The 23,820-nt window shown below is 43.3% G+C and overlaps 3 protein-coding genes across 3 annotated transcripts; 2 read left to right on the top strand and 1 right to left on the bottom strand.

Moving 5' to 3' along the window:
- Positions 1–3,612: 3,612 nt before the first annotated feature.
- Positions 3,613–4,958, top strand: BT62DRAFT_923438 (uncharacterized protein; the record flags this gene model as incomplete). The annotated part of the gene is made up of 6 exons (XM_043184511.1): positions 3,613–3,637; positions 3,908–4,023; positions 4,076–4,154; positions 4,236–4,373; positions 4,458–4,519; positions 4,569–4,958. The coding sequence occupies 6 exons, from the start codon at positions 3,613–3,615 to the stop codon at positions 4,956–4,958; spliced, it is 810 nt and encodes a 269-aa protein (XP_043034710.1).
- Positions 4,959–5,687: 729 nt separating this feature from the next.
- Positions 5,688–7,420, bottom strand: BT62DRAFT_545173 (cellobiohydrolaseI). The gene is made up of 2 exons (XM_043181333.1): positions 6,598–7,420; positions 5,688–6,548 (listed from the first exon to the last, which is right to left on the bottom strand). The coding sequence occupies exons 1-2, from the start codon at positions 7,207–7,209 to the stop codon at positions 5,799–5,801; spliced, it is 1,362 nt and encodes a 453-aa protein (XP_043034709.1). The 5' UTR covers positions 7,210–7,420; the 3' UTR covers positions 5,688–5,798.
- A 389-nt stretch (positions 7,421–7,809) lies between these two features.
- BT62DRAFT_923436 (uncharacterized protein) lies at positions 7,810–9,547 on the top strand (the record flags this gene model as incomplete). Its single annotated transcript, XM_043184510.1, has 7 exons — positions 7,810–7,999; positions 8,083–8,118; positions 8,392–8,475; positions 8,623–8,751; positions 9,050–9,094; positions 9,315–9,425; positions 9,474–9,547. The coding sequence occupies 7 exons, from the start codon at positions 7,810–7,812 to the stop codon at positions 9,545–9,547; spliced, it is 669 nt and encodes a 222-aa protein (XP_043034708.1).
- Positions 9,548–23,820: the final 14,273 nt, after the last annotated feature.

Raw genomic sequence — 23,820 nt, 5'->3', positions numbered from 1 at the left:
GGAGATCTGCTTTGGAGGCTGAGCTGATGATGTGTACATTGGGACTTTCTCCTTCTGTTTTGTATGCTCATATGGATTTCCAGGTTTAGCATGTGGTTTTCATGTTGGTTCAGGAGGCATGTTTATAGAGATATAGGCTGTGTCGCTTTATAATAATTTTTTTTGTGTTTGTCATAGTCCATACAAACAAATTATATTCTTTATTGTTCTAATATATGCATAATATCATATCAGCTTACTATAATTTTCGATCTGACAATGCATATTCCTAACTAGAACCATATGCATTATGCGATATGCATTTCTAGCCCATTTCCCTGCTCCCCAACTGCGTTCCAGCCCAATCCATATGCATTGTCAGAATTATGCATTTTGACATCATGCATTGTGAGATAGTCAACTGTATATTGAACCTTAGCTCAAGACTGGGGTACATCACTGTAAGATACTGTCCTTAAATACTTGTCTGAAAACCCTTCACCCTACAGGCAACTATTATCTCATCTCCATGGTCCTATCTCATTGTTTTAATGACAATAACTGTGTCTATCTGGTTGGGCATCATTGTCATTGCTACAGTGAGGGTATTGTATGCTACAGTGGTTGCTATGAAAAGGGCATAGAGTAATGCCTGCTATTATGCCATTGCTAATCATTTATTGTGTGGTGCTGAGTAAGACACAGCTTGTTGTATCATCATGGTGCTGTCATCTGTGGTTTCCCCATGGTCAGGCTTAGGTAAGCATCAGCTTACTAAGTATCAGCAGGTCATGATTTTAGAGGTAAAGTGTGAAAATCATGACAGATATTGTCATCATAGAACCTCCCTCCCCAAAGCTGGTTATCTCTGTTTTTGCTAAGTCATTCACACTATTGTTTTCTCACACTGACAGTGGCACTATAGTTCTACAACATTGCTTGACCCATACCACAATATGGTGGTTCCAGTGATGCCCATACTAACATTTCACTTCTCCTTCACACTACTATCATTTGCCTTCTCCTGACTCTACTATCTCTGCATCTGAATGTTGATAGCCACTGCTTGCCCTCATAAAGACCCTCAATACTCTGATACTGCTACTGACAACCATGTCTGTGGCATGTACTCTGTATCAAACAGAGACAGTCTTTTCTGTTCTGTATGCATACTCATATGAATGATACTTGCATCATAGATCTGAGCATAGGAGATTGAACTCAAAGGACAGTCTCTTATCAAGACACTTGCAAGATGCTGATTCTTGCTGACCAGGACAGAGCAAAAAATAAATTACTAGCTGCTATCAACCAGAAATATGTATCTCTGTTAGTGTTTTTTGGCACCAGATTTCACACTAAGGCTCATCTCTGCCTGTCTTCTTTACAATATATGACACTTCTGGCAACTCATTCAGCAAGCCATTCTATCAGATATGTGCAGCATTTGCAGATTTTACTGTCTCCTTCACTAAGCATCTTTCATACAGCTCTGGATCATAAAACAGAGCATTGATTAGAGTATAAATCATAGTATGGACTCTGTTCAATATTTGATGCCATGCTGGCTCACCAGAAAAAGTAAACATTCACTGACTGTGTCATATTCCAGCATGTTCTGCATGTTTACACTCTGTTCCATCAACAGCATAGTTCAATATAAGCTATCTGCATGCCTGGAGACTCTGATTTCACCAGTGACCAATGCTACAGTACAAATTTCAGCATCAGTGCTGTGATAGATAAGATATAGAAAGACTCTATGCTTTTAAGAGAGAGACTATACTTGCAACCATGGAAAAGGAGACCTTCTATATGGTCAAGATAGCAGCCAGAGATGCCAGACTCAGTGCCAGACATTCTCAGGGACCAAAGGATGTTCTGATTCAAAGAGAGATCAACCCAAAAGTCTCTGATATAGATTGATACACATTTGATTATAGAAGGAGGATAGTCTATTATCTAGCAGTGGAGGTTTATGCTATCTCACAAGTTCTATTCACATCACCATAGTCATAACTACATTTCCATCTTGTTGACATTGGCAGCATGGAATAAAGCCAACACCCTCTGGTTTTTCATGTCTTTACTCCTCCTCTCTGGAGTTGCCCTTTTGGTTCTAAAACCCACTCTCTGGATGGTAAAATATTGATGTGAAGGAAACATAGGCAAGAAAAATAATGTTCCTATGATACTGCTGTTCTCTATTTAGTAGGTTTGACTGACAAGAGTATCATTAGACATGCTCCTCAGCGTTTGTCATTACAGGGACTTATAAATTGATAGTGCTGTAGATTATACATTCTGAGTTGTCATGTTCTCTCTAGCTAGCCAAATCCATGCTCTCCAGTCTTCTCTTGTGTTAGAGTACAATATGATGCACACAACAAATCCATCATGTTCTGAGTGGAAACTCATATCTGTAACAAGCAGAATCAAGGATGTTACCTCCTCAGTGATTCCCTCTCCTTTATAGTGTATTGTCTTATTCTGGCCAGCCAGTCTTTGGCAACTGCTTCAATAATGAACAGCACAATTTGGAGCAGCTTTCTATTTTTGCCATTAATTGAAGCCAGGACTATTGCAGAAGCTGAACAATCCATGGTCAACAGAGTGGATATCAATGGTTACATGCTGTGTACAGTTGATGCAGATGTATTTGGGGCTGCTATAGGTACATCATGTGGCAGGTCAGTGCTTATGATTCTGCTGAGACAAATATCTATATGTAAGCCTTTTTATATCATCATAGCTGGTGCATAGACTAATATCAAAGCAGGTGTAAAGGTGAGTATAGAAATTAAACTCAGTTTGTTATCCTCTATATGTCTCATTTCAAATTTTTATCACAAGCTAGTGGTCTTTGGTTTGATAGCAACAACCAGCATCCTCAACTTTGATGTACAAGCTGTATATGCTGGATGGAGAAAATAGAAAGATGAACCTGAGAAAGATACCAGGAGTTGAGATCTTGTTGTTTTTGAACTGCCATGACTACATCTTTATTGAGTTTATCAGGCAGTGCAATAGTCTATGTAATTGTATCTATGAATAGACTAAACATCCTATTACAGCAATTACATGCTCCTACCATCTGTTGGTTTCAAAACTCTTTGAGATGATCTATAGGATTACAACTGAGAGTTCTGGAAGTTGCAATAAGATCTCCCTTAGAGAATTGGGTCAATCATATTGCTGCTTTTACAGATCATTTGTTATAAGTCATCTTTAGTATTTCACATGAAAGTGCACCCTTGCTGCTAGCTGGACTCAGTTCCTTATCACAAATACAGTGCCTCTAACTGAGAGTCATGAATATGTCAATGCCAGTCTAGGACATTCACTACTATCTTATGATTAGATTGCTAAATGCTACTTGATATCAGAAATAAAATCCATCTCACTATTCACTATAGTATTTAAGATGATCATAATATGATAATCATTGTTGCAATGCAACAGATTTTTGCTGTGCTACTGCATGCTATATAATTGAGAGATATGAATTGTGTTTCATCCACAGATTACTCCCTCACTTATCTTTCACATTTCACCCAGAATTTCTTGATGTTCAATCAGACTGACACTGATAGAGATTTTATATACCAATATCTTGATGCTGAACTGAATTCAATGATACTCCTCTCTCTACTGAATGGTATGTATATTTATTTGTTCAGATACATGCATTTAATCAGAGCTTTACACAGGCTTATATACTGGAACCATTGCTTTCACACTGTGGAATATCTGTAAGAAGAATGTATCCAAGTCTACTATACTTCACAAGCTGAAGTGAATGGCACAGTTATAAACAAGTCCCAGCACATCAGACAAATTGGCATCACTGTTGTTATAACTCTCCTCTACATTGTCACCATCATCATCTTTGCCTTCAATTGGTCAATCATCCATTCTATCTTTATAGACAATGGACAAAGCTTTTTGACAGCATATATGTTCTCCCAGAGTCCTACAGCAATAACAGTCATTGTTCCAGGCATAACATCTATTATCTGTACTATTCTAGCAGATTCCACTATGGTGTGTGTGATAATAATAGAGTGTAATGCAGCTTACCATTATTCCAATATAGATTTGGCGCTGTTGGATAGTCTGGGGTCAGCACTGGCTGAGCATTCTGCCTTCTGTACTTTTTCTTCTTTCTGCAATTGGTGAGATCTCTCAGATATCTTAGAATTGGCCAATTTATGCAACAATTTGCACAGCATTCAGAATTATTTTTCTCTATCAAGGTGATATACTGACCAACTATGAGGAATACATCATTAGTGATGTACTTTATTCATCCTTTATCCTTGCAACAACCTTGTGGTGCACAGTGCTCATCATCTATCGTATCATCACTGTTGTACAAGCAGGAAGTCAAGCAGGTGGAATCAGAGCTTACCATCACATCATTGAAGTCTTTGTGGAATCATCAGCTCTATATTCCATATGCTTGATTCTATACATAGCTTTTTTCTCTTATAATTCTGTTAAAGAGGAATACTTTGACTATCTAGCAGCAGTTGCAAGAGTATGCTCATAATCTTTTCTAGTCTTCATGTCTGACAAACATCATATAGGGAATTGCTCCAACACTCCTTGTTGGGCGTGTTGCAGCAGGTCATACTTGCCCAGATGACTCTTGGCAGGGAAGTGTGATTTCAGGCTCACTTCAATTTGGGACACATTCTGGAGGCCAAAGCTCTCAGCAAGATTCCATGATCAGCATTGATCTTGAATCCCAGCAGGAGATAGGTCATGAGTATGGCCATCAGAATCCAGCATCTTCTGGAGAAGATAGAGTCTATGACAGTGGCATTCAAGAGGATGACTTGGAGGTGGCCCAACAGGAGGGAGAGATCACATACTCCTATCGCACTCTGGCAGAATCTCAGACAGATGTTGGCATCAACTCAGAAGATGTCACCCAAGAGCATGGTCCTGAGTTAGAGCAGGAGAGAGAGAGATGAAGAGTATGGCCATTGTATGTTGAATGGCTCCAGGGAAGATATTGGTATCACAAGTGCCATCCCCAAGTCCTAGATGGTCAGCAAACATCATCAATTACCTGCTTCGAGTAATAGACCACATTCCATTCTCCTATTTTAATATTTATCGGCCATTGATTGACCTTCATTCTTCTACATATAATATTATATATATAATACATCCACTTTCCTTATAAACATTCACTGTCGCAGGAGAGATCCGTCTGCAGGCATACTTGAGAAGGGAGAGAAGCAACTTTCCTGCATCTAGGTAGAGATCTTCTGACACTGGTCTTCCATCAAACGATGTACAAACGAGACGCAAAGCCAAGTGACGAGTAGATCGGACAAGTATTCATGTGTATATACAACTTGAAGAAATATCAACATATGAATGAACACCTGTTACATGCTAGAGAAAAGTATGTACAGAGACCTAAGATATCGCTCGTACAAGATCCGCATCCAAGTAGGACTGCTTACAGCATGTGACTTTTACCAACCATGGGTACCAAGAGAATGCCACGGCCACGTCTGCGAGGTTTGTATTAGTAGAAGAAATGAGAGGAGCACTGCACTGCGTTACGTCGTTATGATATAAAGGAGGCAGCCAAAGAGCGTGTGGAAAAAGAGGTTGAAAACGTATTAAACAACTGAGACTCTACGGCAACCATCAGAACCAATGAGAAAGCGTAGAGATATCATACACTAACTTTTCGAAAGAAAGACGACATGCACCGTTTGCAATGGATATAATCTGCGAAGTCGAGGGGTAACTAAGAAAAGGCAGAGGTTGAGGTAAAAAGAAGAACGCGTACGAATTTACGCGAATGTTGAACCGATGGGTCCGAACTTGATGTTGGAGTAAACGACGGATATGCCGGACTCGGCCTCGACCGTAGCGGGGACGCCGGAGGTCGTAGCGCAGGGTCCACGAGAGATACCGGGTTGGCATGGATCGCCGTCGGTGGGGTAGTCGCTGTCGAGCCACAACATGTTGACAGCGTAGTCATCCCAGATACTCATGACCAACACCATCCCAGCCTCGAAAGCATCACCCATCTCTGCGAGTCCACCCCTGGTCTCGAAAGAGTTCGTGTCACCAAAGAGCGTCTTCTGGGCGTTACAGAAATCGTCAGTGATGGAGTTGTACGCGGCGATGCCGGGGAAGTCCGTTGCCGAGTTCTGGATGACCTGGCCGTTCTGGACGTAGATCCTGCGGATCTCGACGAGGTCGCCGGTGGTGGTGTTGTCGGATGTGAGGAACTGGGTGACGACGCTGAACTTGGAGGTGGTGTCGACGGTCATACTGGGGCCGTAGAAGGTCTCGTCGCCCATACGCCACGAGTTGAAGTCGCAGCCGTCCTTGTCGCAGACTCCGTCGTACCTCTCGTCGCCTTCACCGCAGGCTGTGCCGGAGCACCTAGTCTGACCGGTGATGCCAGAGCAGACGTGCGGCGTGAAAGCCGCGGACAGCGAGTTGGCTTCCCAGACGTCCATCTCGTTGCAGCACGTGCCATAAAAGCCTGTACCGGAGTTGGCGGATGTACCAGTCCAGTTAAGCATGTTCGCCTGTCAGAATATTTAGGTCGCTTTAAAAAGTGAAAAATAAGAGACGTACCTGTCCATCAATGAACTTGAGGTCTTGGGGACACTGAGTGTCACAGTAGCCTGTACCGTATGCGGCGCCAGCGGCGTTGGTGGGGAACCTCGCCTTACCACCGTCACCATCCATCTGCACGAAATACAAAGCTCCGTTCAACCCGCAAGGCAAGTTGGACACGTCGACGTCAAAGGTGAACTCCTGGTTCTTCATGTTGAACAGGTGGTACGTGTTCTCGTCGTCGAGCAAGTAGACACGGCTCCCGACGTTGGTGTTGGCTCCGTGGGTGACGAAGTTCAAAGTGAGGGCGTTACCGCTGGTCGAGATACCATAAGTGCCGGAGTAGTCTGCGCCGTCCAAAGCGCAGTTGGCAGTGCAGGTATCGACGTCGGGACAGAGGGTGGCATCCCACTGGTTGCCGGTGTAGCAGTTTGTGTAGCCGGTGGTGCTGTGGAGCCAACGCCAGTTGGAGTCGAGGACGACTGACTTGGACTGCGTGGTGCAGCTGCCGCCAGCAGAGCATTGCTGGACGGTCAGTACGGGATGGTCTTCGGCCGTGTAGGTGCCGATCTGCTGACCACGGACGGATCGAAGGAGGGCGAAAGCGAAGATAGCTGCCGCGCTGTACATGCTGTTTTGAGGTGTCGAGAGGACTAGCGAAATTTCCGACACGAACGGTGTCGTTTATATACAATAGTCCTCGGAGAAAGTCTGGGGATGAATGACGAGGCTGAAGAGTCATTACAAGGTGCGCAAAGCAAGACATCAGAGTAACTGATCAACATCGTTCACTGACGTTCCGGAGACTCGTCGGCCTGGCAGATATTAGGTTTCGTCATCGAGTTCACAGGGACATAAACTGCTTCAGATTGCCGAGATGCTCCCGACCGCAAATGATCCGTGCTGCTGCCGAGTGTATAGATGGTGCGGTAGGTTTACTTGTCACGAAGCTCGAAAAATTGATGTCCATCTGAAAGAAGTAAGCGAGTGTTCGTAGAATGAACAACAGAGCGACCTTCAATAAAAACCTATTGTTTATACCACGAATCCGCCTTCAAACGCGTGACGCGATCGACAAGGTGATGTCAGGACCAATTTTTAAATCCAGGCGCTGAATTGAATTCCAAAAGGGATCGAAGTTCTCCTTATACTTAGTGCCTCTTCAATCCATGGATTTCCCGCGTCTCTGAAAAGTGGCTAGATGCGTTCCTAGAGTTAGCTCAACCAACAATGATGGCAGTAAAGAGGCCGAATACCAAGGGGACATTAATCCGAGAGTCGGAAGAAAGCATTACAATGTCACGGAGGATTTCTGAGACTTCCAAGTCAAACAGTACTCGGGCTTTCCCTGAGGCTAATGGCGAATCGACGGAGCATAATCGCCGCATAACAAAGGCATCTAATATATTCGAGAGCTCAGGTGCGCCAGATACAGCTGGGTAGACGTCAAAAATACCTTCAAAGTTACAGGATTGATCGTTGAACATTGACAGCCCAGTCTAGGAAAGACACGTAAAACCAGGCCCTGGTACCCAGCACGTGCGTGAAACTTTTTCGCTCTTTTTAGTTTACCGTACGCCATTCCGGCTCGGACGACTCCTGCGTGACCTTCGACTTTCCCTCTCGAGCCAAGCAGGTTCTTGAACTGTGGTTCTAAAAAGTCTCTCCAATTCAAACTGACAACGATGTTTCTGGGGGGAATCGAACCCAGGTCTGGTACCTTATGTGCTATTAGAGCACATAGACCGCCCGCCCTAGTAGAATGACTTAATACTGGTTAGTAGCATGAAAGTCTAAATAATGAACTTCAAGAAAGCAGTGGTACTAAAATTTCCAAAATGAATGGAGGACAGAACTCTCTGACTGGGAGTCGAACCCAGATTTCGCACGAATTACGTGCGTCTACTAAGCGATACACCATCTCAGATGTTTTTATGTTGATTACGAATTCTATATCTGGCGGGTGAAGGAAACCATTTTGGAAACTTGCTCTCACCCACAACGCGTCGTATAGCTCTGCTCAATATTCGACCACCATGCCAGCTCACCAGACCTCTACTAATTGTTCTGATCCATCCGCGTTCGCTGCGTGGTCGACCAAAATCAAGGCGCCTACGATTTTGGCATCCGTGACGGGGCTGCGATATGAGCAAGAAGAGGGGCGCGAGACCAGTAGGGGAAGGGAGGCCGGTCGCAGTTGAGATGGCAACGCCCGATTCGAGGAGGAATTGTCGATGTATGCTGGGTTGGGCGCAGAAGGAGGATGGTCTATCAGCAGAGGTTCGCGGTGTCCCCCAGGTTTTATTCGCCTTTGTGCTAACTGCGTTTCAAGTCTTCCTCGTTGACATCGGCGGAGCTCACCATGCAGAATCTCTTCCTCGAAACCGACAGCTGCCGTAATCCTTCGTGTCTTTATCTCTCCTCTTGTGATCTGCCGTATTCTCCTTTTGAACTCGCTCTTTGGGTGTAGCGAGCTATCGATGGGAAGCAAGGGAAGGGACATGGGTACCCCCATGTGAGTGTACCATCTTCCGCTTGGTGGATTCGACTGACTGGGATACTGTCAGAAACTCGCATTATTACTGTGGACCAGTGTAGGGACCGAGTGTCAATAACGCTGTGCACTCTACTATCACTTTCCGTCCCTCACTGGCCAAATACACGCTCTTCAGTCCTCCTTCGTGTTGTGGTCCAAAACGGTGCGGTGCTATGCAGACTTTTTGCTTATGCCCTAGTGGGAGTCGAACTCGCTCGGACCTGTATCCGGTGTGCTACCAGAGCCGGGAGTGAAGCAGCCGGAACGGGTGCATGCTCGCTCATTGTGAAATGCGACTGGACAGCTGACAGTACGTCGCCTGCAGACTTTTCGTGGACTTGTATTCATCTCTCTCCAGGACCCATGGTGCGAAAGGCGAAAAGGGTCGCAACAAACGTCTTTGCGTACTTTGCTACCGGTCAGCTCGCATAGTGATCCTGCGCTTACACGTCTTCGCACGAGTGGAGGTACTAAAGCGGATGCCTACCTAGTGTCATCTATCCGAGCACAATCCTTGTTGTATCTCTCTCCTCAGTTACATCATATAAACATTTGAAACTGCAATGACAGTACTACTATGGGCGCCTTGATACTCTCCGAACCCCAAAACCAATACAACCCCAGAAAAAAACAGTGACCAACCTAGAGCTATATGATGAGTGATTCTATGGGAGTTGAACCCGAAGCACTACGTCCCTGGATACAGCCGGTACGCTACAAGAGCTCGTACTGCATCTTTTGGTAAAGGGCTACCTTCACTCGAGGTGTGATGCCATTCCTCGATAAAGGTATGCAAAAATACAAACAGGATAAGCTACAGCCCCAAGACGACTCTGCATAAAATGACACGGTTTATTCATATTCCCCGACTGGGAGTCGAACCCGGATTCAAGTCTACTAACCGATGTCTTATCAGAGATTAGAATGGTATTATTGATGGCAATCGCATCTTTGTCGCTCTCCTTCATCAAGCTCAGTCCCGGTTCGGCGCCTTTCCCCCGTCACATCCATTGTAGGGCTCTGTTCCACGTCTGACGCTTACCATAAGGCTGACCGTAACATGCACACAGCGTACACCATTTCTCTTCACTTGCCGTCGTGAAAATCACTGTGGTCCTCCCGCTTTTGCACACGGCCACCGGCGGTAGGAGACGAGATGTAGGACCTTTTCGCATAAGGACAAGCCAGTCGCACAGTCAAGGCAAACCAACACCCCGTCGACTCGACGATTCCTGGGCGTCGATTCAGATTGTTGATGATTTCACGAAAGACGGTGTATGCTGATGTGTGGGTAGGAGGGTTACAACCGATATGAAAGAGCGATCCCCTATCGTCCGCACCACGGTGTCTACAACGATTCTTTTCCGCGTCGTGTTTGGACCTTCTCATGGTGCACTACTACTTTCACGTCTGGACGACGCCTCACGGTTCTCCTTTCCCTTTTCTTAACCCTACCGATGACCAACCATCACCCTCACGGAAAATGGCCTCACTCTCCCGTCACATGCTTCTATTCACTTTCCGTCAGCCTCGCCATGCTTTTGGACACGGCCACCAGCAATGTTAGGGCAGGAGAGCCTTTCCCAGCCCAGTGCTCAGAGGGAAATGCCAGCAACACCCCCGTCGACTCGACGATGACGCGTCGATTCGGACATGGTGATTTCACGAGCTAGTCAGTGTATGCTAGCGTCTCGGCATGATGGCGACCTCCTCGCGTCTGAGTCATCTGCGCCATGGTCGTAACAAACTGTTGGCATTTTCAGCGACTCCCTTTCCATGTCGTGTTAGACCTGATATAACGTCAGACGTTTTCCTTTGCACCACTCTCCTCTGCCTATTCTCCATCCCTGGGCCCGGATGTGATGACCGTCATTCACCCTCACGAAAAATTGGTGACCGGTGACCCACGTTCTCGACCCGAGGTGTCCATAGCATGTACTCCTTCCATCGAACTCTTGGCTCGACGCACAAACGATACCCTGTATACTCCACGCCATCACCTTCAGTCTTTCCTTCACGTTGTGGCCAAAAACTCTATTCCTGCGTTACGTTCTCAGTGGGATTCGAACCCGCTCGAACCTGGGAACAGGGCCGGTGTGCTATCAGAGCACATGTGTTCTCTCCGCGACGTTGAAGGGAAAATCAGTGTCCCCCCATGTGAGCGTGTTGTTCTACGCTCCGTGAATTTGGCAGACTAGGATACAGGCGCGGAGGGATTTGGTATATTGTAGGGGGCCTTCCTTCCCTTCTGGTCACACGCACGCTCCGAGTCTCCAATTTTGTCTTGTGGTCCAAAATGGTAGGAGATATTATTAGGTACGTTCAGAAAGCGCTCGTACCAAGCCGGTATACTGTCAGAGTATATAGTACAGGGAAAGAAGCAGCTGGAATGAATGTTTTCTGAAATTCATATGTGAGGTTCTTTGCGGCGTGACCATTCCGCCTCGAAGCCGAAAGTCCGTTGCCCACAGCCTTTCATGAACTTGTCGTCTTCATCTCTCCCTAGGGTCCATGATTTTTTTTCCTTTCAAGGGGCCCGGCAAAAGGTGAAATGGTCACGACAAGCACGTCTGCTTCATAGTGATCCCGTGTTTACAAACATGCGAAGCAAGGATAATCCCTTTCCTTCGCCTTTGCAGCCCTGTAAAAAGTCGTTCAATCATGAATGGTGCCGTCGAATCACTAAAAGGTTGAGTGGACCACCCACGAAAGACTCACCAAAGCGGCTGTTCTTCATAAAACGTTTCATAGTTTCGCGCACATAATGTGAGCATCACCGTCAACGCTAGTAGCTATCTGGCGTGCTCAGCGTCGTCTACCTCGATCTACTTATGCTTGTGCCTCTCCCCGCTGTTCCATGTACATCGCTTAGAAAACGCACCCAGACTTGATGCCCTGTTTCAGGGATACTGTTTTTACTACAAAAAAAGGGCCAATTCAGGCGATCATTGTTGTGGAATTCATACAACGGGATTCGAACCCAAATTACGTCCACATACAACTTATGGCTGATACACTACCATAGTCGTACAAACTGATGGCCAGTCAAACTATTTTCTCTCGGACAAAAACATGATCTCTTTTCAGATGCAAGCAGAGACTGTCTTCCCCGTGAAGATAACGGAATGCATGACTTAATTCCCAGATATCTCCTAATAAAACAAAAAACGTCTCTTTACCCTGTGTATACACTCTGACAGGGACTCGAACCCGTCCGAGCGAGGTCTTCACGATTGGCACCAGATGACTTCTTGGATTGCCGCCCAGTATTCATGCTTTGAACTCCTTCGACGAGCGCAGCACTCTTCGATAACATTCCGGATGATTATATCTCCAGATGGCCAACCCAGCGCATCAAGCCAAGGTCGATTCATTCCCCAATTTAACAGCCACACCTTCAACCCTTACTCCCTCCAACAAAACAGATACCAAGATTGCTTTGTCATTTCATGCGAAGGGATTCGAACCCGAATTACGTCCACGTATACAGCCGATACGCTACGGTAGCTGTCGGCTACCTCTTGGCTAAAAACATACTAATAGCGCAATTCAATCAATAAGGGGAGCCTCATATTATTGTCCCTGTGAAAAACAAAGAATACGCGTGTCTAGCATATTTACGGTCCCTAGATAGTTCCTACTAAAACGAAGGACCACAGCCTCTTATACACTCCGACTGGGAATCGAACCCAGTTAAGAGTGAGGTCTTAACGATTGCCGAGTTTGCTTATACCCAATTACTTCCGGATTCAAACTGGATTGTCACCCAATATGGGGTTGGATATTTGAATGGTCTGTCGAGCTATGGGACAGCATACAACCTCTCACATGCATGCCCGTTTTGCATTATGTTCATTACAACGCTGGTGGTGCCCATGACGACGAGCTCTTATACATGTTTTGGTAAAAGGCTATCTTCAGTTCAGGAGTAATACACACAAAGCCATTCTGCACTACCAGTATCTCGACAAGATATGCAAAAATACAAACAGAATAAGCTACAACCTGAAGATGACTCTGCATAAAACCACGGAGCAGATATATTCCCCGACCCGGGAGTCGAACCCAGATTCAAGTGTACTTACCAATGTCCTATCAGAGATTAGATAGCAGTTGCATCTCTGTCGCTCTCCTTCATCAAGCTCAGTCCTGGTTCGGCGCCTTTGTCAAGGGTGTTCCCACTCCATCACATCCATTGTACAGCTCTGTTCCACATCTGATGCATACCATGAATAAAGCCAACCAGAGCATATTCACTTTCCATCATCATGAAAACCACCATGCTCCTCCCACTTTTGGACATGGCCACCAGCAACGCGAAGGGAAGCCAATCGTATAGTCAAAACCCCACGCTCCCTGATCAATTCGGACTGTTGATGATTTCACGAGTATCGCCCTCGGTATATAAGGCTGGTCACGGTTCCCTCCAAGTCCGTGTCATTGCGCCATATTCTCTGCACCTCCTTCTCCTTGGACCACTCTCCAAATGCCCAAAATGGTCACAACAAACGCGTTTTTGTACTTCATTCAGCGTGGATAGTGATCCTGCGCTTGCAATTCTCCATGCAAGCAAAGATGAATCCCTTCCCTTCACCCTGTTAAGGTCATTCAATCATCAGATTCGAGTGGACCACTCATGATAGTGTGGAGGGTGACTTTCATCAAAGTGACTGTTATTCATAAAGTGTTTCATGGATTTTACAGTTTCGCATACTATACTCCCCAAACGGGAGCGAAATGTGAGTCTATTATGATGATCGGTGTTATCTATCTGCTTTGCATCTTTGTTGCATCTCCCCGCCATCACACCACTTGAATACACATCGGAAAATGCAGAGTTTCAACCCTAGCCTTGATACACTGTTTCAGGAATACTGTTGCACTGCAAAAAAAAAAAAAAAAGGACCTGTTCATCATCGTTTTGGCATCGTACAAAGGGATTCGAACCCCAATTATGTCCACATACAACTTACAGCTGATACACTACCGTAGTCGTACAAACTGATGGCCAGTCAGACTATTTTCTCTCAGACAAAAGCATGAGCTCCAACAATGCAATTGGAGAAGCCAGTAGATACTGTCCCTTCTGTGAAGATGAAGGATATGCATGACTTAATCCCCATATGGCTCCTAATAAAACAAAAACACGCTTCCCTACTCTTATACACTCTGACTGGGACTCGAACCCGTCCGAGCGAGGTCTTAACAATTGGCACCAGATGACTTCTTGAATTGTCACCCAGTATTTGAGCTTTTAACTCCTTCAACGAGTGCAGCACTCTTCTGTAACATACCTGATGATTATATCTCTGGGTGGCCACTAACGAGAACAATGCAGTGCTCAGGGGTATGTTGCATCATCAAACCAAGGTCAGTTCATTCCCCAATTTGACAGTCACACCTTCAACCCTTACTCTCTTCAACAAAAAAAAGAAACAACAGGTGGCTTTGTCATTTCATATGAAGGAATTTGAACCTGAATTACATTGATTGGCTTCCCTTCATGTTGGGCTGTCCTAGCCTTGCTGGTGGCTGTGTTCAAAAGTGAGAGGAGCATGGTGGTTTTCATGATGATGGAAAGTGAATATGCTCTGATTGGCTTTATTCATGATATGCATCAGATGTGAAACAGAGCCATACAATGGATGTGATGGGAACACTCTTGACAAAGGCACCAAACAGGAACTGAGCTTGATGAAGGAGAGCAACAGAGATGCAACTGCCAGCTAATCTCTGATAGGACATCAGTTAGAACACTTGAATCTGGGTTCAACTCTCAGGTCAGAGAATATATGTGCTCTGTGGTTTTATGCAGAGTCATCTTGAGGTTGTAGCTTATTCTGTTTGTATTTCTGCATACCTTGTTGAGATACCAGTAGTGCTGAATAGCTTTGTGTGTATTACCCCTGAACTAAAGATAGCCCTTTACCAAGCTCTTGTAGCATATCAGTGGTGTGTGCAACATAATTCAGGTTTGACTGCCACAGAGTCATGTTTGCTCTGACAAGTGGTATTTGTTTCTGGGAGTATAAAGTTGGTTTTACTTATACATGGGGTTCATGGAGTATCAAGGTGTCAAGGATAGCACTGTCACTAGACAGTTTTAGATCTCTATATAATATAACTGTGGAGAGAGACACAATAAAGACCAAAGGGTATTGACTTCAAGAAAGAGATTCTGCATGATGAGCACTGCCCATGTCAAAGAGGAAGGCTTGAAACTTAGTTAGCATCAAGGTGGATGAAACCTGTGAGATGGCACAAACCTCTGTTGATAGACCAATCATATACATCAAGGTTATCAACAATTCCTCCCTAAATTGGCCCAACCATAACCAGCCTCCCATTTCCTTGTGCTCTCCACTGGCCTTGTGACAAACTCAGATGAGAAAAAGTAAATAGAGCAGGGAGTTACAGCCTCAGAGAAGAGATTCTAGTCACTGGAAATGATACTGTGGACAGCTTGTTGTCATGGGCACCACTGACATTATAATCAAACATGATGCAAAACAGGCATGCATGGTTGCCTATTCAAATATCCAACCCCATACCACTGAGCCAGCACCATCATCTTTCATGATCTACACCCTTGGACTCATCATCCCCTGAATGCTGCATTGTTCTTATTGTCAACCTGGAGATATAATCATCTGGAATGTTACAGAAGAGTATTGCACTTATTAAAGGAGTTTATGTAAAGCTTGACTACTGGGCAACAATCCAGCTTGAATCTGGAGGCAATTGAATATAAGCAAAGTCAGCAATCATTAAAACCTCACTCTAACTGGGTCTGACTCTCAGTCAGAGTGTATAAGAGGCTACAGTCCTTCATTTTAGTAGGAGCTATCTGAGAAGTGTAAATATGCTAGGCAAGCATATTCTTTGTTTTTCACAGAGACAATAATATCAGGCTCCTCTTATTGATTGAATTGTGCTACTAATATGTTTTTAGCCAAGAGGTAGCTGACAGCCACTAAAGCATACCAGCTGTATATATAGACATAATTTGAGTTTGAATCTCTTTGTATGATGTCAAAGTGATGATGAACAAGTCTTTTTTTTTTTTCTTTCTTTGAAGTGAAACAGTATTCCTAAAACACTGTATCCAGGTCAGGGTTGAAACTCTGCATTTTCAGATGTGTATTCAAGTGATGTAACAGTGGAGAGATGCAACAAAGATTCAAAGTGGGTAGATGATGCTGAGTATGCATGTAAGATGGTCAGAATGATGGCTGGATGGTGATATTCATGTTGGGGCCATATAGTATGTGAAACTGTAAATTCATGAAACACTTTATGAAGAACCACTTTGATGAAAGTCACCCTCTGCACTATCATGAGTGGTCCACTTGAATCTGATGATTGAATGACCTTAACAGAGTGAAGAGAAGGGATTCATTATTGCTCATATAAAGAATTACAAGTGCAGGATCAGTATCCATGCTGAATGAAGTATACAAACATGTTTGTCATGGATATTTTGGGCTTTTGAAGAGTGATCCAAAGAGAAGAAGCTGCAGAGAATATGGCACAATGACACAAGCTTAGAGAGAACTGTGATCAGCCTTATATACTGAGGGTGATACTCATGAAATCATCAACAGTCTGAATTGATCAGAGAGTACAGAGGTTTGGCTGTGGCCCTTTCTTTTTCACAAGAACAATATTAGGCTCTCCTTATTGACTGAATTGTGCTAGGTATTTTCTCATGAGATAGCTATCAGTTTGTATGACTGCTACTGTAGTATAGCAGCTGTATACATGAGTGTGTGTCTACTACTAGTAGCTATTTACACTCCTCAGATAGCTCATAGTAAAAAAATTCCTACAGACTTGCATACACTCTGACTGGAAGTTGAACCCATCCAAGTGAGGTCTTAGTGATTGGCACTAGATGACTTCTTAGATTATTGCCCAGTACTTGAGCTTTACATAAGTTTCTTCAAGGTGAACAATGCACAATGCTCTTCTGTAATATACCAGATGATCATATCACTAGGTTGAATGCACTCATAGGTACATCACATCATCAAGCCAAGTCAATTCCCAACTTATTGGCAGTCATACCATTATCCTTACTCTCTTCATTGAACAGAGTAAATCCATGGTGCATATCTGTTTATTGTCCACTGCCATTCTGAACCAACTCCCTCTTCATTGCTATCATATCACAGTATCATCCCCTCTAAATCCATGCATCTGAGACTGATCATTTCAGATCTGATGTCAGTCCTGACCATCCCTCCTCCCCAGGAAGAGGAGAGTGCAAGACAGCAAATGCTTATACCAGTTGAAATAGAATGGCTATGATACAGAGACATTGAAGATGCTTCTCCAGACCTCAGACAACATACACTGATTAACCAATGAAGCCTAAGGGCACAGTTAATGAAAGATGACAGGCTTATAATGGGCTGAAGCAGAGGTCTGTTGAGCTATGGTGATGCACCTCACAGCCAGAGAACTTGACAAGGAGACTTTGGTTTAGTTTTCTGAATAGGAAGAGTAGCATACACTATCAATAGGCCATGAAGCAGAAAAAGTATCATATTGTCTGAGTCTCAGATCAAGGCTATACTACACTTGAAAGAGAAAGAAAGAAAAAAAGTGAATATCTCTATCTTTGTTAACTCTCTGCTTGAGAGTCAAACCCACTATGCAGATGCACTAACCAATATCTTGTCAGAGATGACACAATGGCATTCTATAGTTTACTCTGTTTCAACACATGAAAAGGACCAATCAGTGCTCTTTTTTGTCCTCTCTGGGTATTAGGCTGTATTCTCTTCTGATTGTCAATTGCCACACTCACACTCATGTCATTGTCCTCATTTTTCTATGCTCTGATCCAGCTCCTCAATTCATCTTGGCACTGTATGAGAGTGAAAGTATATGATATCTCTTTCTGAACTCAGCATCAACATATGAGGGCCACAAGTCTGCAGGACAGGACACTGGCTTGTCAAAAGAGAGGATGGAAAATGGGTCAGATGCTTCTTTCTGTTCTAGACACTGAGATTGGTGTATCTCCTTCTGTTCTCTTCTTGAATGTCTCTTGTTATGTCAGTGGGTTTGGATAGTCCATATCTCAAGTGATATCAAAATCAGGAGGCATGAATTCTTTTGGTTAGCATAGTCTTGCACACTAGTGCTCTATCACTGATTCTTTCCCTCAGAAAACCATCTTGCTTTACTTAGAAAAGGTTTGTGTGCCTGTTTTTAGCATTTCTCCTGAGAGAGAAGCTCAATCCACACTCAGTTGTTGTAGAACTATCACCAGTCACTAGTTAATGCCTCTCCATTGGACCACTGGCTGCAGAACATATAAGTGCTTTGAATTGAAAGGTCTGCACTTCATGTTTAATATCTGCTGAATTAGTTTGGTACCCCCTATGATAGAAGTCTTTAGATTTTTGGAGGTTTCTCAAATATTGATGCAATATATCTAATTCTATTTCACACCAATAAGAGAAAGAAGAGTCAACCACTGAAAGTCAGATTTGCCTTTCTTTTCTTTGGTATCACACTCTGTGTCTGAATTGGCTTATAGTCTCTTGCATGGGGAGAAAAAACAGAATGTAGAAGCAGCAGCTCACTGACTGAGAGTCAAATCCAGGTTTTCATCTGTACTGATACTCTATCAGAGATTACACAATAAGTTTATGGAGGCACATGACTGTGTATTCAGTTCTCAAATCAAAAGTTCTCACTCTCTTTTCATGATTCTGCAAGTGTTTATATGATATTCAAAATAATGATTTCAGCTGATCATACCTGCTAGGACCAGCAATCCTTTGATACCAAGAAACCTGGACTACTGATCAATAGATTTTGAAAGATAGTTCGGTTTATTGAGGTTGTGCTCTTGATGTTCATATGCAGTTTTCATTGGGAATGTCCTTATGTCTTTGTACTGCTCACTCACCAATGGTGGAGTCATGTACCATCTAGAGCAGAAGCATCAATCTACAACCTTATCCTGAGAGTGCATGCTTAAATACCCATTTATCTAGACAGACAGCTATAAGGTATTTACTTTTGACTTAATGGTTCAGAGAATGAGTGGCAACTAACCTGAGGCTGACAAAGGGAGTATGAATGCTGACTGATAATTGAAGAGCAGGCTAGGACAATGCCATCTGAGCTGATGATTTATAGTTCTCTGGAAACAATTTTATTATGCTGGCCACATGTGCTGGTCTTAAGCTTGTGAAGGGAAAACATAGGTCAGTTACCCTTCTGTCTCTTTTCAGTGCACTTATTCTTTCCTGATATCAAGATGGGTGAGTTCTTGTGTGATGCTAGTAGTGCCATTCATGCACATCAGGGGAGTGTTGGTTGAGATATCAGAATGGAATGAAGAAACTTGAGTCAGAGGAACAGAAGGCTTGATGGTGCTATTTTTCCATACTGAAAGAAAGCAGCCACACATTCTTAGTTGCATATGGCAGATGTGAGGAGGGTTCAACCCTCTGTCAGAATATCATAAGACTGGGTATTTGTATTTTTGTTACTGGTTGTTTCTCTTTCAACAGAGAATAAGTACTTGTTGTAGAGAAAGAGAAAAAGGTTTGTTGTGGAGGGGAGGGTGTTTTCATGGGAGTTCAAACTCAGCTAGTAGACAAATATGCTACTGCAGTTAGTTCCTAAAATTGCAGGTGTGTAACCCTTTATTTTTTGAATGAAGATGATTATAGATTTGAAGTGTTTGGCATCTGCTGTAATTCCAGCTATTAACACAGGATCACCATTACACACTAATCTCCACAAGATAGAGCCCAAGACACAGACCAAAAGTAGTCAAGAGTATGTTTAGCTAGAGCAGTGAGAGGATTTGGAGAATGTTGGATGATCTATTTCTCATGTATCTGGTGATGTGTTTGGTAATAGCTAAGCAACTAAGAGAAGTGAATGAGGAATGAACTCTCAAACACTAATACCTAACCACTCAATACACTATCACCAAACACAATTGAGATCAGTTGTTTCAAGCATGATAGAAGCATTCTGCAGCCTTAAATAAATCAAAGAAACAGTTGATAAAGATGATTATTCAGTCTTATCTTGCCCTTCTAAGATGCAATACTCATGAGAATAGTTTATTATGGTGTTAAGTACAATCAGGACTTAGAATTGACACACAATTGCACTCCAAATTAACTTGGAATATTCTAAAACCCAAATACTAAGTCTATCAAGCACTTAGGCTTGACTAGCTGCACTCTTGGCTGGCTTGTGGTCCTTAAAACTGAAGAACTTGTATTCTGATGCCAAAACCCTTATATTTTGGAACCCAAATTAATCTGAAAGCCAAAAATACTGTTACAATTCCAATCCTATCCTCTCTAAGTGACAAGACAACTTAAATAAGTTACTAAATCAAAGCAGAACTCAAAACTGTTGTCCCAGAGACTAGCTACAGTGAGCTAGAAGGTCTGAATGTGGATTGTGGGTTGCTTGCTGCTATTTACCCTCCTTCTCTACTTTTATGTCAAAAACAGATACAAAATCTATAAATAAAGTGCCTAAAATAATATTTCTCCTGTCTAGACCAAAATCAGGCCATTATTGTGGCTTGGCAGTGTTTCTGGATTCCCCTAGGACTGCCCAGACCTGCCTGGCCACTGCACAGCTTTATTTTAGGTGTACAGTGCCTGATGGTACCTAACTCCTTTCTGTTATCCTAGAATATTAATTAATTCTCTGGGCTATTCTTCATAGCTGATCAATCAGGCCTGATCAGACTCAACCAACTGGCTCTATCCACTCTATTCCTCTCATTTCTAAGTCTCTTAGATCATCTGATGCCTAAGAATTCTGACTTAGGCATTTTGAGCCAAAACTTAGAGTGCTAGCCATAGATCATTGGATTCTATTTCCTACTGCTCCTGGATGGGTACTGTCTTAACTCAATACTCCACAACTAGCCATGGGTTTATAACCTCTAGCTGCCTTAGAATATATCTGTCTCAGTGGCATATAGAATTGGCCTCATTTGAGGTATCATTTCTAAGTCCAAGTTGGACTTAGTATTTTCCAAAGTGTGGTGCAGAACTTTTCTAAGTTCAAACTTGACTTTAGGATTTTTATCCTTATGCCATTTCATTTCACAAAGTCACTGTTGGACTTATTGATGACTAGCATAACTATCAGTTTGGAGCCTTAGCCATAGTCTTCAACTGGCTGAGAGTCCTCAGTTGCTAGCATATTCTAGTGTGTTATATAGAATTCACAAATTATAGGGCTGAATGTGTGCCTAGTGTATCACTGCTGGCTTTGCAGAAAGCAGAGTATGACATAAATGCTGACAAGCTGACACATAAGTAGTTTGGTCTTTGGTATTCATGGCCCTTCAATGGAAACCAGTCATAGTTACATGTGAAAGATTTGGCAGAGGACCTGGTGTAAATGTAGTTCAAGGTCTCACCATTACAATTTAATACTATTTGTGGTATTCTATTTTCAATGTATAATCATAGAGATATAATCTTGCCTGTGGAATTATGTTAAGCCCAAATTCCATGTGACTAGAGACACATGATAAACTGACAGAACCTCGCACTTTGGGTTATACTGTCAGAGTTCACTTGTGTGTGACTAGTGTTGTGTTGTCAAGGTGTTTGCAGTTTGCTCGAGATGAGATGGTGAAGTAAAACTTTAGTTCGAGACTGGGGTGTTACAGCAAGAACTAAACTACTTAAATACTGTTTTGTTATCGCATTATAAATAACTGTTCACAAAAGATATTGTCTGCTGTAGAGCTGTTTCCCCTACCATTGCCAGGCTCTCCACAAAAGCTGTTGTCATGCTGCAGGGCTGTGGTCATGCACTGCAATTTGGGGACAAAAGGAGCATTGTCTCTCTCTTCACAGCACACAGCAGTGCAATAGGAGAATGACCGACTGGGCTGCTGAGCTAAGCATTCCCATGGTCATAAGCGCTGGCCTAAGTGCCCTGACTAAGCAAAGATAGAGGTTATTTCTGAAGGAAAAGAAAGAAAAATAAGAAGAAAATAGGAAAAATCATAACATTACCCTCTCCTTAAGACCATCGTCCCAATGGTTAAGTTAGGGTAAGTTGTTGGGGCCAGCAGGAGGTGGCTGATCTGCTGGACCCATCAACGGTGTGTGATATGGTTGTTTTTGACCACCATCTTCATCATCCTGCTGTCTTCCATTCTGGGTATCGCGAGGTCGGTTGAAGGATTGGACAGAGTCATCTTCATCGTCCTCCATTACATGTCCTCTGCTGTTGGAAGGTTGGTTGATGTATATCTGACTGGATATCATTGTCCTTCCCTTCGTCACTGTGATATGTTCAGGACATATAATATTGAATATGACCCCCTTCGCATCGACTTTGTTGATCCTGTGTTCATAATCTTGGATGGCATCCTCCGTGTTTATGTATTTTTTGTTGACCCATTGATTTGATTCCAGACTGTAACCCTTCCAGCTGACTAGGTAGTCAATGGTTGTTTTCATGCCTCCACCATGTGCTTTAACTCAGCGTGTTTTGTGATTTAGCATCTTGTCAATTTCGTAGTGTTCTTCGTCATCGATGAGTTCAGCTGGTGGAGGAGGTGGCTGTTTTTGGTTTGGAAAGGCTGGTGCGATATATGGGTTTAACAATATTTCATTGAAAACATCATGAATTTTCCAAGTCGCTGGCAGTTGTAACTTGTATGTAGAGTTGCCGATCTTCTTGATTATTTTGAAGGGGCCTGTCCATTTGTCTGCCAGTTTTTGTTTTGGTCTCAGTAAATGCAGATTTGTTGTATCCAATCATACTTTGTCATTGGTTGAATATTCATATGCTATTCGTTTGTGTTTGTCATACTGCTTTTTCATTGTTAAAGCAGCTTTGTTGAGTGCAGCCTTGGTCTCCTCATGGATTTTTGCCATTGTTGATGCAAAGTCCGTTGAGGCTGGCGTTTTTGTATGAACTCGTCCAGTTTGCGCAACTGGTGGGTTCCATCTATAATTCACAAAGAAAGGTGTTTTGCCTGTCGCTGAGTGAATTCTGTTGTTGTGTTGAAATGCTGTCAATGTGAGCCATTCTGTCCAATCGTCTTGTCTAAAACTGATGAAAAGTCGTAGGTACTTTTCAATTTCTTGGTTGGCCCATTCTGTTTGGCCATCCATCTGCGGGTGATATGCTGTAGAAGCATTCCTTTTGATATTGAGGAGTCGGTATAAGTCATCCAAGAATTTGAAGACAAATTGCAGTCCTCTGTCTGAAATTACTACCTGAGGCATGCCATACTTGGCATAGACCTCATCTCATAGTATTTTTGCCCATCCTTCAGATGTCAATTCTGTTGAACAGGCGATTGGAATGATCGCTTTTGAGAAGCGATTGACTATGACGATGATGGCATCATAGCCATCACTTTCGGAAAGTCTGGTGACATGCCCTCTCCATGTTCAGGCATGTAAAATTGCGAAAATTGCAAATACATGGACTGCATTCCAGTCCAGTAAGCATGTAACAGAAAATAGGACTAGAGCGCACAGAAACCTAGCTATCATAATGCTAAACTGAAGTAACAATAAGCAGAGTGCATGGCCTAGTAACAGACTAATACCAGAGGGGTTAGGCTGCATGTGAGGTCTCAGCACTTGGCCCTAAATGTGCCAATACTATCATGAGAGGACATGCTAAAAATAAAAAGAATATGATCGAAACATGATCAGCAATTCTGA

The sequence above is a fragment of the Guyanagaster necrorhizus genome (assembly GCF_019112545.1).
Source record: "Guyanagaster necrorhizus MCA 3950 unplaced genomic scaffold BT62scaffold_40, whole genome shotgun sequence".
Classification (NCBI taxonomy): domain Eukaryota; kingdom Fungi; phylum Basidiomycota; class Agaricomycetes; order Agaricales; family Physalacriaceae; genus Guyanagaster; species Guyanagaster necrorhizus.
The sequence above is the reverse complement of the archived record's forward strand: the minus strand, read 5'-3'. Positions and strand labels throughout refer to the sequence as shown.

Bases quoted from the DNA above. Each gene is read 5' to 3' on its own strand.
- BT62DRAFT_545173 (XM_043181333.1), bottom strand. From the start codon at position 7,209: ATGTACAGCGCGGCAGCTATCTTCGCTTTCGCCCTCCTTCGATCCGTC. The intron at 6,549-6,597 runs GTACGTCTCTTA...ATATTCTGACAG, and splicing joins TCAAGTTCATTGATGGACAG to GCGAACATGCTTAACTGGAC.